General features: G+C 47.6%; 1 protein-coding gene across 4 annotated transcripts in view; it reads right to left on the bottom strand.

Annotated features, from left to right (window-relative positions):
- Positions 1-17108, bottom strand: part of LMF1 (lipase maturation factor 1) — a 193267-nt gene that overhangs the window by 169145 nt on the left and 7014 nt on the right. For all 4 annotated transcript variants that reach the window (XM_080556793.1, XM_080556794.1, XM_080556792.1 and 1 more), the window contains exon 2: positions 14117-14426. In XM_080556793.1, the coding sequence (XP_080412919.1) occupies positions 14117-14426 (310 nt within the window). The remainder of the gene's footprint in view (positions 1-14116; positions 14427-17108) is intronic.

The following is a 17108-nucleotide window of genomic DNA, read 5'->3' as shown; positions in this document are numbered from 1 at the left end:
ATCAAGGTGTTATTCAGCACTCCAAGCAACCAGTCACCTGTCTTTCTGTAAAGGTGCTAAAGCAGCATACCCAAAAGAGACAGCGCGGTCCCAAATCCCGACAGACAACCTGGGCTGAGCTGGCTTCACAAAGAGCAGCTCCTCGCCCTCTTTGACTTGAGAAACTCGTGAGCAGCCAACCTAGCTGACAGCACAGCTTGACCAGGCTCCGCTGCAGGATGGGTTCACGGTTCCCGAGGCGTGCTGAGCGCCTCCCAAGCAGAAGAAAACCAGGCTACACTGAACTTGTTAAAAACAAAGCTCTGAAGAAGCCCACGCTACTGAAAAGCAGGAAGTTGCCTCTTGCTGATAAACTTTTTTCCCTCCTTTTTTTAAAACACAGAGAAGTCTAGCACCATGTCGTCTGCCAGCTGAGGACTGTGCACCGATGCTTAGCAATCCCCCGTGCTTCAGGCAAAGCAATACATGCCTGCCGTACCACGTTTACATGAACACACCTCGGTGCATCATGTAATTCTTTTTTATTTGAACTAGTTTGCTCGTTGAGATTTCCTTCAGCCTTAGCTACTGAGCATCCTGATACAAGGGATGCCTCCTGAAGCCTACTTTGCTGCTTGCTTTTGCTCGCAAAGCCACAGATCCAGCAGCAGCCATCTGCGAGCACAGCACGGAGATGCTGGGGCTGTGGATGTTGTCACTAGCTCCGCAGCACCTGCAGCTGGACAGGATTTGTGCTCACAGGACGTTTAGCTGAAGCTGGGGCAGATTCCCTAATAGGTTTCCTCCCATTAGGGCTTCAGTCCAAAGTTTTATTATTTTTATCTGACCTGCACACCCCACCCCCCCAAAAAATAAATTAAAAAAAAAAGAAAAACAACCTCCACCCAAACCAAAAAAAAGTCCTCTAAATATTTCCTATTTTCAGAAAATTTTCTCTTACCAAAAGTGTCCTATTCACAAATCTTATACTACACACAGGTACCTCAAATAGTTATAAAAAAAAAAATCAATCTAAATATTTTACTTCATATTTAACCATTTCATACAAGGGTACTGATGTGTAGAGAGCGATAACTTTAAGATGCACAATAAGCTTTAAGGTTGTTAATAAAAGGGGCTCTTTATGAAGATATCTGTCATTAAGGGCAACCTGACTTGCTGTTCTCCACCACAGTTGTGGCACAGTTCAAGACAAACTTGTACGAATTATTCTTATTTCTTGGCAGAAGTAAAGAACCCCCTGAGGCTCATTTAAAACACACACACAGAGACACACACAAAATGAGGAATTAATAAAATATTGTATTCTTCTGAACCACATAGTTTTCTGACGTGTGTCTGTTGCTGATTACATCAATCTAGGCTCCATAACTTGTCATGTGATGACAGGCAAACACTTGTGAATTTATTTCTCTGAAGAAGCTTGCAATACAAATGCCAAGGAAACCAAAGAAAATGGCCAACGCCAAATACATAAAAGCAGCAGGGCTTCTCGCAGGGATATTTTTTATAGCAAGCAGGTACCTAATTCCCCTGGACTTCAGCCTGTAGTTTGGAACCTAATTGCTGTTTTTCCTTTTTCAAAGTCTTCTTCCTTGCTTATACGGAGTAAACAGAAGTGTTTATTAAATATATATTTATCTTGTCACTCCCTGCCTGCCTGGAGTTTGAAATGTTACTGACAGATGATGACAAAAAAAACATGGATTTCATTTTGAGAGGTTGGGAAAATTTCAATAGAGCAACTTTTGATCTGCATATTGTCAAACCCAGAAATTTTGCAAATTCAAAGCGCATTCCATTCATGTTTTCTAAATCAAATACAAGTGTGATGTCATTTCTGTTCTCCGGTCGGAGAAACGTTGTAATTAGCCATGGCTTGTCATTAGAGGCAAATCTCACGTCACACTCAGAGAGACTGTAAGCATCAGCTGGGAATCACAAACACCATCAAATATGGGGGTTGAGTTCTTTTCATCCCATTCTCATGCCGATTAATTCCAGTACATGTCCAGTATATTCTGGAAAGCAAAAACTCGTAGCACAGCACGGTCCAGGCTGCAGTAAGCTACTTTGGTCCCAATGAGTGCACTCTCCAGCACCGAGCCACGTTGGCTTGAAGGCATGGCTCCATTCTGCATGAGCCCCAACTCAACCAAAACCACTGGAGCCATGCAACAAAGCCACCACCTTGCTCTTCAGGGTGTACCAGCTCCTGCAGGGAAAGGAGCCCCTCCTGTTTCTGTGTAACTACCTCCTCTCTGCATGCAAAGCATGCAGGATGACTGTTTCTGTTTGCTCACGGAGGAAAAGCAGGCCGGCCACATTTACCTGATAACTTTACATTCTTCCTCCACTTAACCTATCCCACAGCTACACAAATTGGTTAACGTAAGAGTTGCTTGGAGCAGGGACTGTAAATAGTGACAAAATTCTGCATGGAGCTTACTAATAAATAGTATTAAAAGACAGGAACTTTTATCTTGCATGTACCAGTGCTTGCTAGGAAAATGCATCTGCATTTATAATAACGAAAAACCCGCCCTCCCCGCCACTCACAGCCTGGCAGCGCCCGACCCCACAAGACTCTTCCAACTGAAGCGATTTCCCCAGGCAGGGTAACTACTGCCGCATCCCCAAGCTGCAGCTGGTGTTAACAGCTTCTCACTGTTCTCCGTGGAGAACATCCTCTACGGAAAGTGAACCCAGATGTCAACTTTCATCTCCATTATGAACCTCTCATCCTCTGGGCCGCATAGCTCGGGACGGGGGAGAGGATTTGGGTAGTACAGACGTGATTTCTATTCTCCATCAGCATGCAGCTCTGGTAGCTTCTGAAGAGATGTTTCTACAGCAGCACCTCCCTGTAACGCAAACCGGGCAGAGATTATGGTTGGGGGTACTCATTGCTGGGGAGGGATGGAGAGGTAACGACTCCCCCTGCATGCCCGGAGAGGAGTGAGGGCAGCAGGGCTGCTCCCTAGGAGGTACCAGCAGCCTCAGACCACAGCTGACAACCAAACGCACACACGATGGTCAGACCTCAGAGCTTTTTTTCCTGAGACTTCAGTGAGAAGGAAAGCCGAAGGAGCTGCCTGCCATAAATCCAGGCAGCGTATTAGGCGAGAAAAAAAGAGCTAAACTACAAAAGCACAGAAAATTGACCTGATTTCCATCTCCTCTGCTACTTTCAGGTACTCAAAAGACTTGTCTCCTTTCCCAGTTCTCCTTTCCCTCGCCAGCCCAGCTCCTCCAGCACGCCAGCCCCGCTTTCCGTGCTGCTTCCAGGGCTGTGCCTCTTCCTGCACAGCACCACGAGGAGACACGATGCTGGCTGACACCTCCCGGCCGCACGGAGAGGAACCCTCACCCGCTGCTGTCGTGTGTGTGACACCCCTAAAAGTTACCGGCTTACGTGCCTGCAATCTCGTTTGGTGAGCCACAGCACACTAACCAAATTAAAGCCGCAAACACTTCAGGACTAAAACCATCTTTTCTATATATCTATTTTTTATACACGTACACACATCTTCATATACACACACAGTACCTTGCACTTGGGAATCCACTTCCTAAGCGCGCTGCCTCAAAACAAAGAAGCCAGTTGGCAAATACTACTCGCAAGAGACCAAGAGGCTGCGAGCCCATCAAAACGAGATGACAGAATTAGTCTAGTGCACCATTAATTTCAGAACATCATTAACTTAAAAGCGCGGGGGTAAGAAACATTTTTGACAGCTGGTTTCAGTTGCTGCCAAGCCTTTAGCATTGCACAGTGGTTGCGGGGGGAGGAAATAAGCTAGAATGGTAGTAAATGAAACCACTCGGCTGGTTTCTGGATTCGCTTTATTGTGGTCGCAGATCTCTAAAAACTGGGATTCTGCGCTCTGTAATTACAACATCCACATTTAAATGGAAGGAACAGGGATAACGCTTAAGAAATGGCTGGAAGAGGAGCTTTATGCCTCAGTTTGCACGTGGTGCTGGGAAAGGTGCCTGAGCAGAACTGGAGCAAAGCAGAGGACGAGGAACGGCACGGCCATCCTGCAGCAACGGCGGGTGCTCGCACACCCGCTCCCCATCCCACGCACCCCTCGGCAAGCCGCCCAAGTGGCCATACACCCTTTTATTTTCCCCTTGCAAGGCACGGAGCGAGGCTTAGTTAAAGACCAAATGTGAGCTACCCAAACTAAGGGCCGGCACTCGCCAAGTTTTCTGTCTGTGCTCATTTCCGACGTTGAAGTTATTATGAGCCCTGGCGTACATGACGGCAGAATTTGCCAAATTCGAGTGAAGTCTGCTTTGGTTAAATCCTTCCAGTGCCAAAACCAGACGCTGAGATGGCAGCCTCGGGAAGCCCGCTCTGAGCTGCTCCTTAAAGCAGACTGCGAATTTACGGCAGGAAACGTGCGAAGGGGAGCGGGAAGCAGCATGGGGACAGCAAAGCGCCCCGCAGCCCCTGAGCCCCGCTTTGTCTGGAGCTGTACCAGGCTGCCTGAACCGCTGAAATCCCCGTGCTCCCCTGCACGGCCGCTTTTTGTGAACAAAAGCATGTGCAGAGCCAGCACAACAGGCCCTGATGGAAGATGAAGGGGGCAGCATCAGCTGGAATACGTTCACTCCCTGGAACACGAGGCACAGGAGGGCTGCAGCCTGGCTCGGTCAGACACTGCAGCATACGGGTTTCGTGTGCCAGCTGCCAGCATACTGACGGGTAAAATCTGAGGAAAACTGCATTTCAGTAATCCCATTCCTTTTAGAAAAGAATTGCATTAATTTCTCTCCAAAGGTTGCCCCCCCCCGCCCCAACAACCATTGAGAAACTGAACGCAATTCCCCACCAAATGCAGTCTGCAGCAGGGTTACGGGTTTCGGTGACAGCACGGCATTTTCTTCTACACTAAGATCACGAAGACACAAGCTACCCTAATGCAAGCTTCCGTCTACTTTCTACCACAGACCCTTCCCCCAGGAGAGCACTCCTGTTTCTGCAGCCGCTGTCCTCCCGTTCCCCAGCACGGCGCTGCTGTTTGCCCGGGCAGATCTGGAACACGTCTCCAGTAAGGGCTCAGCCCCGCAGGTCACCGCCGGGATGGGACAACCCCAACCCAGAAAAGAGCCTGCCCCACGGGTCGCGAGCACTGCTCTCAGGAATAAATTTCTGGATGAAGACCCTTAGGGAAGTTAGTAAACACAGATCCCACCAGGGTTTGGACCCTTCCCTAAGCCTTGATTGCTTTTCGGCTGCACCAATCGCTGTGTTAACATTCTTTCCAACCACAGCTGTTTGAGAAGTTAGATGAGTTCAGCAACACGAACGTGTGCTGGACCAGACTGGGTGCATGAAGCTATTTGGCAAGTTACAGTTAAAACAAATCATGAAAAAACATTATTCATTCTTTTCCTAAATCTTTCAGCTGTGGAATCAATACCCAAGTCTACATACTGGATACAGCTGGCAATTGGACGTGCCAGATAATAAGCAATTAAAAAAATATTTGTCTCAGTCTCTGGCAAAGCCCCGTGGTACATCAGACACCGCGCAGCCATGCCACTAACCACATAATCTTCTGATAATTTCTGTGCTCTCATTTTCTCATCGGCTGTGATTTGCAGAAGCGATTGGAAGCTAGAGACAGTTTATGCAAAGGAACCAGTGGGATGTTATTAGCTGTCCGTACAGTATACACAGCTCCCCGTGCAGATGCTTTACCCCATATCCCATCCTAATTGCTTCTGATGTTTTAACATTTCTCCTCATGAAATCAAGTTCAGAGCAGGGGAAGCTGAAAGGAGGTGAAAGAAAATCCCTCCTTGCCTTGTGCTAACATTCGCTATGCTATCAAAGCATTGCGCCCTACGAGGTTAAATCATTTTGTCAGGCTTCCTGCGAAGCGGAGCAGCAGACACACACCACTGCTTTTCTGTGTTATCCTCGTACCACGCGCAGGTAGCAGCCCTGACACTTAGACAGAAGCGATTACCGGGATTAACTAACAAGATTACAAAGCCATCAGCCAGCCTCGGAGGCCACGAACACGGAGCACACGCCGTGGCACGAGCAGCGATGGGACGCAGGGGACGTGCACAGCAGCACCGGTCAGTGCCCCATGCACTGTGATGCTGTGATGCTTCCGTGTGGACAGAGACCAGCTCCTTCCCTCACAGTCAATTAGTGACTTTAATAAGCCTTTGATTATCTTACAGAAGATAGAAATTTAAAAAAATTCCTCCAAAGGTGTTATTTTTGAGTGAAGTAAAGCCGGTAACTTTAGCTAGTGAAAACACTATATACAACCGATTTAAGAGATTAATTCCTCTTCAACTTCCCTCTTTTCAGGGATACTTAAATTCCTACAGGCATTCCTATTATTTAGATAAAACCAATCACAGAGGCGCTACCCGCTACAGAAATTAACATCCTCAGCAGATGCTGCCATCTCCCATGCCGCAGTTGCTCAAGAAACCCTGGAGCACCATCTGATCAAGCTATCCGAAGATACAGAGCTAGAAGACGATCTCATCTTCTCTCATTTTTCATAGCGTTTCGGTGGCAAGCTGGAATTGCCACGGGTCAGTCCTCCTCCAGGAATACACCCGTGGAAGCAGGCAACAACCAGACCGATGTGGCCCGAGATGCCACCCAAGCGTCCCGTGCCGGCCCGCGAGGGCGTTTGGCAGCGCTGCTCCCACCAGCAGCTCGTGAAGAGCTTCAATTCCTGTCTCCACCAGCCCCGGCTGCTTCACCAGGTGGATCTGCGCCTGCCTTCTCAGCCCACGCTCGGACTAACGCACGGTTTCTGGAAAAGGCACAGCAGGGATGTGCTCAGGCCTCCCGGGACACCCGATCACACTCCTCGCTCCGACCCAGACCTTCACTTCCTCATTAAATGGCCTTCAGTGGCCTAATGCTCCAAACCCATGCTCACGGCTCTCAGGGACTGAGGAAGAAGAGCAGAGACACGGCCCGGCCTCCATCCTGGCCATGACGAGGGGGCAGCGAGGGGCTGGCCCCTCTCAGGGGCTGCCGAGCCAAAAAGCCAGCACAGGGCCAGGAGGGGAAGCCTTAAACACGCTGGGGGGGGGGGAGAACGTGAAATGATTCATTTCTGACATCAGCCGTGATTAAATTTTAATCTCTCGAACAAAAATATGGTTCTCGTTAGCCTCATTAGTTCCCAGTTGTAGTGCAGGCAGCGGTGTCACATGGCATTAATCTCTGTTTTCATTAATGTGTCATATCAACCCCTCGCGTCTGCTCACAGCCTTCTTTGAAACTGATCCGCTGCCTCTCTTCTGCGGGAGGAGGAAGTGCCAAAAAGCAGCTTCCTCGACAGGAAGGATGACCCCCCGAGATCCTGCAGCTCTTGGTTTACGTTTCTAGAGATAATCTTTTCTTTCTGGGGAAGGAGGGGGGGAAGCTTGGAATAAAGGGATGCGAGGCTGTGATCCACAGTAACAAAGAAATTCCTGAGGTTTACGGCCAAGGCAAGGGCCAGATAAAGGACTGAGATAGTCTAAGTTTCCTTGTTGTTGTTGTTGTCCTTGGGATGCTTGGGAGAGCTACAAAAATAAAGCCAGGTTGCAGAAAGGGTTATCTGCAAAGTTCAGATGACTCCAGTTTGGCATACACACCAAGGTGGTAATCGTTAATGTGATTTACCTAGAAACCTAGACACTTTTTAAAATACTCAAAATTGTACTCTGGATTCAGGCATATTAATTTTTGCTTGCATTTCAAAACTTAAAATCTGAAAAGCTAACATTAATTAAACCCTAGCCCTCTAGCGCAACCCTTGTATTCCTTCCAGACAGGCAGATAAGGCAGGATACAGACTAATGGAGAGACCCTGCCAAGATCACATCATTAAATACAGTTACGTACAGCTCAGCACAGCCACTTCTGCCTATACAGAGACCTTAGCAAACTCTCCAACTGAACCGAGCACACCAGTGAAACCCAGGACACCCACGCTCCTGCTCCCTGCTTGCACGACTCGCAATTTTTCAGTGTGTGCTTGCTCAGGGGCAGTCACGAAAGCCTTAGCAAACTACCCATGCTACTGAATAAAATGTGCATTAGCTCAAACGCTCCAAGCCCATGCGGACATGTTCATTCACACTTGAGGTGGCTCTGGTTTGCTGGAGGCTCAGCGGATGATTCTTCCATCTGAATTTTGCACGTCAGACTATGTCTCTTCTGGCTTTAAATGACCATCCCTGTAAGCGCTATGGCCTCATCATAAGCGGGTCACAAACCAGCACACTTAGAAATGGGAATGAAGCGGCCAAATCCAGCCCACAGTTCACACGTTGCTTGATTTACAAGCTGGAATACGAAACTCAGAAGGGATCTGTTCCCAGCTTTTACTGAATGGGAAGACACTAGCCAATAACCCAAGTGCTTTAAATAAATAATTAATAATAATAATAATAAAAATAACACCAAAGATACAGACATAAAAGAGGAAAGAAAATTGGGAAGAGGTACTTCTGATGGCTACTAAAGCCCTCCTGGAGAGGGAAAAATACAGCCTTGAGCATCTCATCAGCCCCCTAGCATTTAATGGAGTTCAACCCGAACCATTCACTAGTTCATCTGCTAGCAGACAGAACACTGTGATTAAAGTCCTGCATAGGTCAAGTGGTTTTTAATGAGACCTATAAAACACAAAACCTCCATGACATACAAGGCTTTCTTCTTTCTCTGTTGTAAATGAACTTCTGAGGATGGTAATTTAACGGCAATTAAATTACACACCTCACAGACATGCTTTCATGACCTGCAGTATACCTGCCCCTCTATTAAGTTCTTAATATTAGAAGTTAAAAGCTATTAATATTATGTTCAATCAGCTAAACATAAAAAAGCAGGCATTTGGGGGCAGAAAGACAGACGCATGTCCTCTCTAGCAAAGTGCTGCAGCATCTGCAACTTCTTGGAAACCACCTTGGCACGCAGCCTTCAAAGGGCACCTGAGCACAGCTCCAACAGGACTTGCCAGCACCCTCTGGGTCTGTACAGTGGTGAAGCACTGCTCAGATCCATTTTCCCTGCAGAAAAGCATGCTTGCAGAGTCTTATTTTATCCTAAATATCTGTTAGCAGTAGCTCCACCAACATTTTCCACAAGGGAAGAACACACTGAACAGAACGCTGCAGCCACCTCATGCTATAACGTTTTATTTATTGGCTTGTTTAACATATTCCCTTGAGCTCTTGTAACTCTACCAGAATCTTAGTCATGAAAGGAAAAAAGGCAATAGGATTTAAAAACCACAATTCTAGCTTTTGTATCAAGTGTCTTACAAACTGTACCACTGAATGCTTCTCTAGCAGTGGACAATGTTTCGTAAAATGAAAAATGCAATAACCATGGGAAAGGAAAGGGTTTTCAGATGACATTTGAATGTTGGGTGGCAGGGGGGTGGTTCTCTGAGGAAACAACAGAAGAAGAAACAGGAGATCAGTGGCAGAGTAGTTTAAGAGTTTGTTTATATAAGAAAATGTAATAGCTCTCTGGAGACACCTTACTGTGGGATAAAAGTGATTTTATTCCAGAATTACGAATTCACTTTGGAAGTGCATTAGCTATTCTGGTACAAAAAATGATTTAACTTCTGCTAGAACACCTCTCCCAGAGAGCCCGGCCTGACAAAGGACCTGTTCTGCTGATGGCCCATCCCTGCAGACGTGTGCCCTGGCACAACCCACAGGGAATAAAACCACAAATGGAGGCTTCGTGAGGTCACCCGCAACAAGTATTTTTCCTTTTAAACAAAGGGGCAGCTTTTCCCATTCTTGTTCAAATCTACGAGAATCTTCATATTAATACTCAGGAGGGAAGGAGCAGGCAGAAAGGCAGAGCCATTTGCACCGGACCTACAGGGCTGCATCATTCTGCTAGTGACTGGACCGAGACAAGCAGGACTTGCAGTGTAAAAAGAATGGACGCTAAAGTATGAGGTCCCCATTAAAATTTTTTTTAGGCATCTCTAGTTTCATTAAAAAGCTTCAGTTAAACTCGGACCACTTTTTACTCGTTATTTTACTGAAATGAAGAACAGTCTACAACACCAGCAAGAAAACCAGCGCAGCAATTAAGCACTTCACCCAGCCTCTGGGTCAGACATTAAACATTCTTTTGTGCTCTTGCAGTGCTTCTGGATGCCTGACAGCCTCCTCCTACTTCAAAAGGAAAAGTTCAGAATTGCAGAGGGAAGAAAAATCCAGCATCTCAAGACAGACATACTGAGCTCGTGATACAAGTGTGGCACCGTTACGTGCATGCCCTGTGACCCAGACCGTAAGTCCAGATTTAGCCTGAGCAGACCCTGAATATCACAGCTTGTCTGGGGACAAAATGCCCAGAATTACAAAAGCTGCCCTGTGTATTCCACTTAAAATTTGGCAAAGGTAGTCTCGGCCCCACATTGAAGAGGTACCAAAGTTAATCTCTAAAAGCTAGCCTAGATGTGAGCACAACCAAAGCACACCTTATTTCATACAGTTCGCCTATGCTTTGGCATAGCCAACTGCAAACTAGCAAAGTTAAGGGTTTAGGGCCAGGACAGCATCCCGGCCCCAGTTCTCAGCTTCTGAGGTTCCCAAAGCACTCCTTATCCTGGGAAGTCCATCACAGACCTCACACCAACCTGCTGCAGGAACAGTTTTCTTCCCTGCACACCCAGTAGCTTTTAAAACCCACCGCGCATGCAAAGTACCAGGACCATCCAGAAGGGCAGCTCCACCCTCCAGTACTTGGCCCTGCTGTTTCCTGCTGATTCTGTAATTCTGTGATTCCTCCGAGGATGTGACCCCAGAGTTTGGGCCCAAGTGGCCTCGTCCCCCCCAGCCCCTCATTTCCCACAGTCATTAACTACCTTCCTTTGCCATCCAGTCGAGCACCCTTCTCCTTCTGGATTTTATATCCTTTTTTTTTTTTTTTTGTCTGTGCGTGCTTTTAAGGACCAAATGAAGGTGTTACCATACGCTCAGGGACCTTCGGCTCGTCCCTTGTGGTGCTGTCACAGCGGGCTCAGCTCCCCGGGCACGTAGCCCATTCCCCAGCTGCCGTGGCTCGGAGGAGGTGGCCGGCAGAAGCAGGGGGCAGGCGGCGTGTCCTGCCTCTCCCAGGGGACGGTCTGCTCTTCCAAAGCTTCCCTGACTCTGAGCCCAAGCCAGCTGGACAGCAGTTGAAAGACTCGCTCCTTCAGCAGCGCTCGGGGTCTGGAGACTCCAGCCCAAAACAAATAGAAGCGTTTAAAATTAAAATGGAAAAAAAGAAGGCAATAAAAAGAATAAATTGTTCCTCACTGGCTTAAAGAGAACTCTGTTCTTCCTTGTCCCCCCGTATCTTCCTTGAACCGGTTTCCCCCTTAACAGCCGAGGAGTGTTTGCTGGATCAGCCATGGGTCCGTGCCCAGCAGCACCGGTCCACAGGACTCAGCACCTGCAGAGCACCATTAGGGCTGCCCGCACAATAACCACAAACAACAGGGCCACAGGGGGAATTTCTTCCTCATCTCAGACACCTTCATTGAGCCATCCTGTAACCCTGACCAGGAAAACCTGATAATGTTATCCTTTGCCCTCGTATAAGTCACTGAGGTCTTCAACAGATGCTTTGGAGAAGAGTCAGACCCCATCAAAACCTCTCCACCTGTCCACACTTGGGAGCCAACATTAAGAGACCACCTAACACCACCTGAAAATCACTGCAGAAAGCTCCAAAGCCACCTCAGTTCCAAGGCCAGCGCTGCCACCCACGATCAGCAGAGCTCTCCACATCTCAGGTACTCTCAGCCCGTACCAAGTGCCACCACAAATCTCTGGAGGATGATGAGAAATTATTTACAATGCCCCCCTTCTCTTTCCCCACATTTCCTTGCACTGCGCCCAGCATCCCCTTCTCCAGGGAATTGAATGTCACAGTATATGCACAATAATAATATGTTTTTGACCACCCAGTGACCCATTTCAGAGGATCTAATGAAAAACGTAACCACAGATGACTGAATTGTACTGCTGGGTTGCTTTGATTCCTTTCTCCTACCCCTAGGAGAAAGAACCTAATTTCCTGTTTAAAGCATTTGATGTCACAACTGAGATGAAGCTGAGGCAGCACCACCTGTACCACCTTTCCTTCCCACCCACCTTTTCTCTCACCCCTTCCCCCCGAAGAACCTGCCCTGTTCCCTCAGTGTTATTGCTGCACACCCGGAGCTACCTGCCTGGGGCAGTGGAACTTATAAACTCCAAATCTGAAGTAGCAAAGGAGGCAAAAGAAAAAAAAAAAAAGAAAAAGCCTTATCTCAAAAATCTAGAAGCAATTCCTTTCAACCACAGCATCCACAGAATGCAAGCTCTGGGCTCTGCTTGCATTCCTGCTAGCCAGCTCATCGCCTTCGGAGCTGCAAAGAGACCTAACGCTTGGTCCTGAGCTTCAAAAGCCCCTCGGGAGGAGGCGTTTGGATGCAGTCTGCTGGACGCTGGCGGTGGTTCAGCACGCCAGGGGAAAAAGGCTCCCCTCTATCCCCTTGTCCTTTCGCTTCTCCCTCAAAGACTTGAAAGACACAACAGCCACTCAGAGCTATGTGGGCATAAGCAGATTCCTTTCAGCAAAACCTCAGGACCCCCCAGCACCTGCAGAGGGTCCACAACTCCACCTTCCGCCCACCTGTACCAGGACAAGCGACTGGGAGCAGAGGAGCAGTGCAGGACGTGCCTGCCCAGCGGGGAACAGAACACGCTCCGGTCTGGTTTTTTGTTTGGTTGTTTTTTAAAATTGAAAACATTACAATGCTGCTAATGCCACACCAGTATGCTGAGCACTCCAGATTGCATTACAAGCACTAACTAAGCTCGTTATGCTAATTTCTTAGTTAGCCTCCTCCTGAAGGGCCAGGTCAAGCCTTCAGCCTCCTACCCCCACAGGCCCACCCTCCAGCTTGAATCACGCTGTGCTTTGGCAGCGGGGGGAGCGTTATTCCCTCCCCATCCCACCCCCAAACAGAAGTCAAGCAACACATCTAGATTTTGCTATTACAAGAGCAGAGACCCCTGTATCTCTGGGGAGCAGGATGACGCATGAATTCTTGCCCTGTAGTAACATATCTAGAAAAAGAGACAAGCAATTTCAGAATTACTTGGAAATGGGCATCAGAAAGCAACTTTTTTCAAATTGTGGCTTCCTTTCACAGTCTTAAGTTCGCGCTGAGTTAAGAGCTCAGAGAACAGAGCTTTTCAGAAAACCGAAGCTGTTATCCTTCACCCACTTACATACCAGCTGGAGTAGGAGAGGAATGAATGGGACAGGACTAGATGCAGGGCTGCTCCACCACATGCAAATCCTTAAAATTAAATTCACTGATCCCATCTATAATGAGGGTGCCCTGCCACGTGCTGCGCAGCCAGACCACGCCGGAGAAACACGTACCACATCCTCACCTTGGGCACCTCTTCGTGGCGTGGCCTTTCAGCTCCCCAGAGTTACTGCACCAGCTCCGCGCAGGCAGAGGTGCAGGGACCTGATGAGGTGAGCTAACAAAGCTGGGTTTCCCAAGGGCCCATTCCTTTAGGGTGTGTCTTTGGGGCCTTAGCACGAGGACCAGCTGAAGCCTATCATCCAGCTGGGGCGCTGACAAATTTTATTTTTTTTTAAAACCAAAGTCTACACCACAGCCCTTCCCTGCAGCAAGGCAACACGCAGACACTCACTATTTCTCCTTTCCTTTTCCCCTCCCACAGGTTTTGTACATTTATCTGGAGGACTCCAGCTCTCCTCTGTATAGAACTAAAAGCTGATAAACCATCTCAAAGGAATTCCCTTGCAACAGCCATAAAGGAAGGCAGTGCACTGCAGGGGCAATGTGTAGCATGGCGTGTTATGCAGCTGCTGCTCCTCTCACAGAGGATGGTGGCAAGTCCTCCTTACTGGGCAAAAGAGCAGGAGCATGCCTGTAATTCACTGAAATGAAAAATGAATGTCCTTCTCTCACATGCCCACATCACTCCTTACCAGATTACCAACCTCAAAGGGCAACAGAATGTCAGCATGTACAATAAACAGTAAGAATTACAGAGAGAAAACAAGGCAAAAAGACTGTTAACCTACCAGATCTGTCCAACATTGACCAAGGAGAGGTAGAGAACCCACAGGACAGCCATGAGGACCATGTTCGCACATCCAGTCACCAGTACAAAGGCTGAAGTTGCCAGGCCGACCACAGAGATGTTGTCCAAGATGCTGTCCATGTCCGACCAGTCCAGAAACCAGATGATTGTTGGGGCATAGCTCAGCGCGTCCAGGTTTATCTTCCCTTTGAAATACTTTTTGACACTCTGCAGGTAGAGTTTACATGGGAGCAGCCCCTTTTCCCCTATCAGCTGCTTGTTTTGATGGTACGCCACCAGGAAGGCCACAACTAGAAGGAAAACACGGAGAAAAAAACAGTATTAGGAACTACCCAGAAATGTACCTTTTGAGTCCAGAGTTACAGAAGAATATTCACGCGTTGTGAAGGAATTTGTTCATGTCCTCGTCTCCACTACACTACAACACAGCCACGTCTATTAACCACGAGGTTGAAGGCAGAGGAATTCTGTCTCTGCCTTCACACCAGGAAATGGCACAGCATCTGTTTTGAGATAAAATTTCTCCTCAGCTGCTGTAAGGGACATGCCACTTGCTTCAGGCAAACTCAACACCACACTTCTGGGAACGTCTCCCTGCGAGCACGCGACCTGACCCCGCGCGCAAGCGGGAGGCTCAGCCCTGCCCCGTCAGACTCCGCATGACCCCGCGGTAGTCACATATGCTGTTAATCTCCTAATGCGGACGAGGAAAACAGCTTAATTGCATTGCAGATGCAGAGTGAAAGCTACGCATTAATTCCAAGACATTCAGATGGAATCTGCTTCCTACAAAACGTATTTGTAGAGGATACGCCAAGAAACCCTCAGCCCACACACAGATACCGGGGAGCGCAATTTAGGCAGCCAGAAGGGTGCCCACAGCTGTACTTTCTGACCCCCCATATTTCAGTTGCACAAAATACTTCGCAGTGTCACACCTCCATCACAAATGGTGGTGGTAGTGACATAATATCCGCTGCTGCCAGCACATACAGCCCGTGGCAGATAGCAGATTTTATCCGCAATGTTACGCTTTGACTTCAGCGGACAGCCTATTTCCATCTTTACAAAGCATTATCTGGGCATTTATCAAGCGTTGGAATTTGTCCTCATATTAAATACGCTTAATATTTCACAAGGTGGTTAATGAGACAGCTTAAATTCATACACAGCATGCCAGCGGTGCCCAAAACACGCCTCCATTTGTCTGGCAGTGTAATGGTTAAACACTGCAACAGCAAAGGCCAGTAGTTATGGTATGGGCTGACCTTTTGGATCCTCTCACATCCTGGGAGGTTGGATATACAAAGATTTAATATTTTCCCGTTCTCTAAATTGCTACTTTTTACATGTCGCTACGGCTCTCTTGTATAGGATCTATGCTCTTGCACTGGACAATCTTAGAAGAGCCAGATGCTTTTTTTAACAGCACATAAGCAATTTAATTACAGATTATAGACCTAGAATTTGATGTTCTACAGAGCAAGTTGGTCAGCTTCTAGGGATTATCTCATATTTTAGGCATCTCCTCTAGTTACCAATTTGCAGTTTGTAACTGCAGTAATCTCCATTTCTCAGGAAAAAAATGAAGGCCGACATTTCCTGATTAGGCTGCACACGTTTTGCTCCCAGCAGCTAACTTACCCACGTTTCAGGCATTATCCAAACACCAGCCACGTCACACGCAGCAATAGCTGAGGTCTTACAAAATGCTAATTTATCTCCCCCCAGTCCTCCTTCGTTAATGATCAATTCTGTTTTCTTCCTTATCGGAACGCTGTCGTTCTGCAAACAAAAAATGCTGGTGCTCGTCTGGTCGCTGTCTCTCACTGGGAACCCTGGTAGAAAGGCCGACTGAAACTGCACCCCGAGTTCAGGCCTGGACCCCCATTTCCTTCAAGTCAGGCCAGCAATCACGAGTCCGCAACCCCAGGGAATAAAAACAAACGTCCCGTTCCCCCCCAGACACACAGGGAGGGCTCCCACGGACCACAGCTAATCCCCGAACCACCTGCTGCACCTCCCTGCACACAGCACGTATTTCGGTCTCGTCGTGAAGTCACCACCCCACAGACCCGAGGTCACTGCGAGGGTTCCCACTGATGTCAGCGGGTCCTGAGTCCCAGCACCAACACAAAGCTGAGGGTTTCAGTGTTTGCATCTCTTTCTGCCCATCTTTTACACACCATGAAGGACTTTGCACACTGATAAAGACTCACAGAATATTTTACTCAATTATGGACAGGAAAAAACAACCCGCATGACTAAGGAATCGGGTTTGTACAGGAAATTAAACGTTCTGTATTTTAGATTTTAATGTTCTGTATTTTAAATGTTCTGTATTTTGTATTTTTCTACCAATACTTTGTTCAGCATAGCTGCGTAATCAGAAAACCCAACACATAAAACCAGTAGAAACAATGCTTCTGAGCCTCAGACAATATCTTCAGTTCTGGGTAAAAAAAAAAAAGACCAACTATACCTTAAAACTCCACAGCTTGACTTCCCCTGATTAGCACAGCAGTCTGCTGCCCAGTTTTCCAAAAGTGCTAATCAAATTCACCTCGAAACACTACAGAAATTGCTGCCCCAACCCATAACTGCTACACAATTTTTTTTCCTTAAAAAAATCTAAATTAGACCCCTGTACAGTATGCAAGATAAACAAGGAAAGGGCAAATTAGGAAAAGCAAACTATAGCAATTGAAGAAAAGTACACATTGTATGTACAAAAGACTGCACAGCCTTTTTAAATCTGAAAGCAGCAACGACTGCATTATAGGTTGGCGTGAGCTGCCCATCCAGAGACTGCACAAATTGGGCTCCAGAGTGGTTTCCCTCTGAACACCGTTTGCTTTCAAGATGCTGCACTGCTGGTATTCTGCATGCCAGGATTTCAGGGCTAAACCCCATTGGCAACAGCCCTCCTTTGATGAGACGCTCGTCCAACGAAGACGAACGCTGAAGGAGCC

The sequence above is a fragment of the Anser brachyrhynchus genome (assembly GCF_964034855.1).
Source record: "Anser brachyrhynchus genome assembly, chromosome: 15".
Taxonomy (NCBI): domain Eukaryota; kingdom Metazoa; phylum Chordata; class Aves; order Anseriformes; family Anatidae; genus Anser; species Anser brachyrhynchus.
Note: the sequence above shows the minus strand (reverse complement) of the source record. Positions and strands in the feature narration are given on the sequence as shown.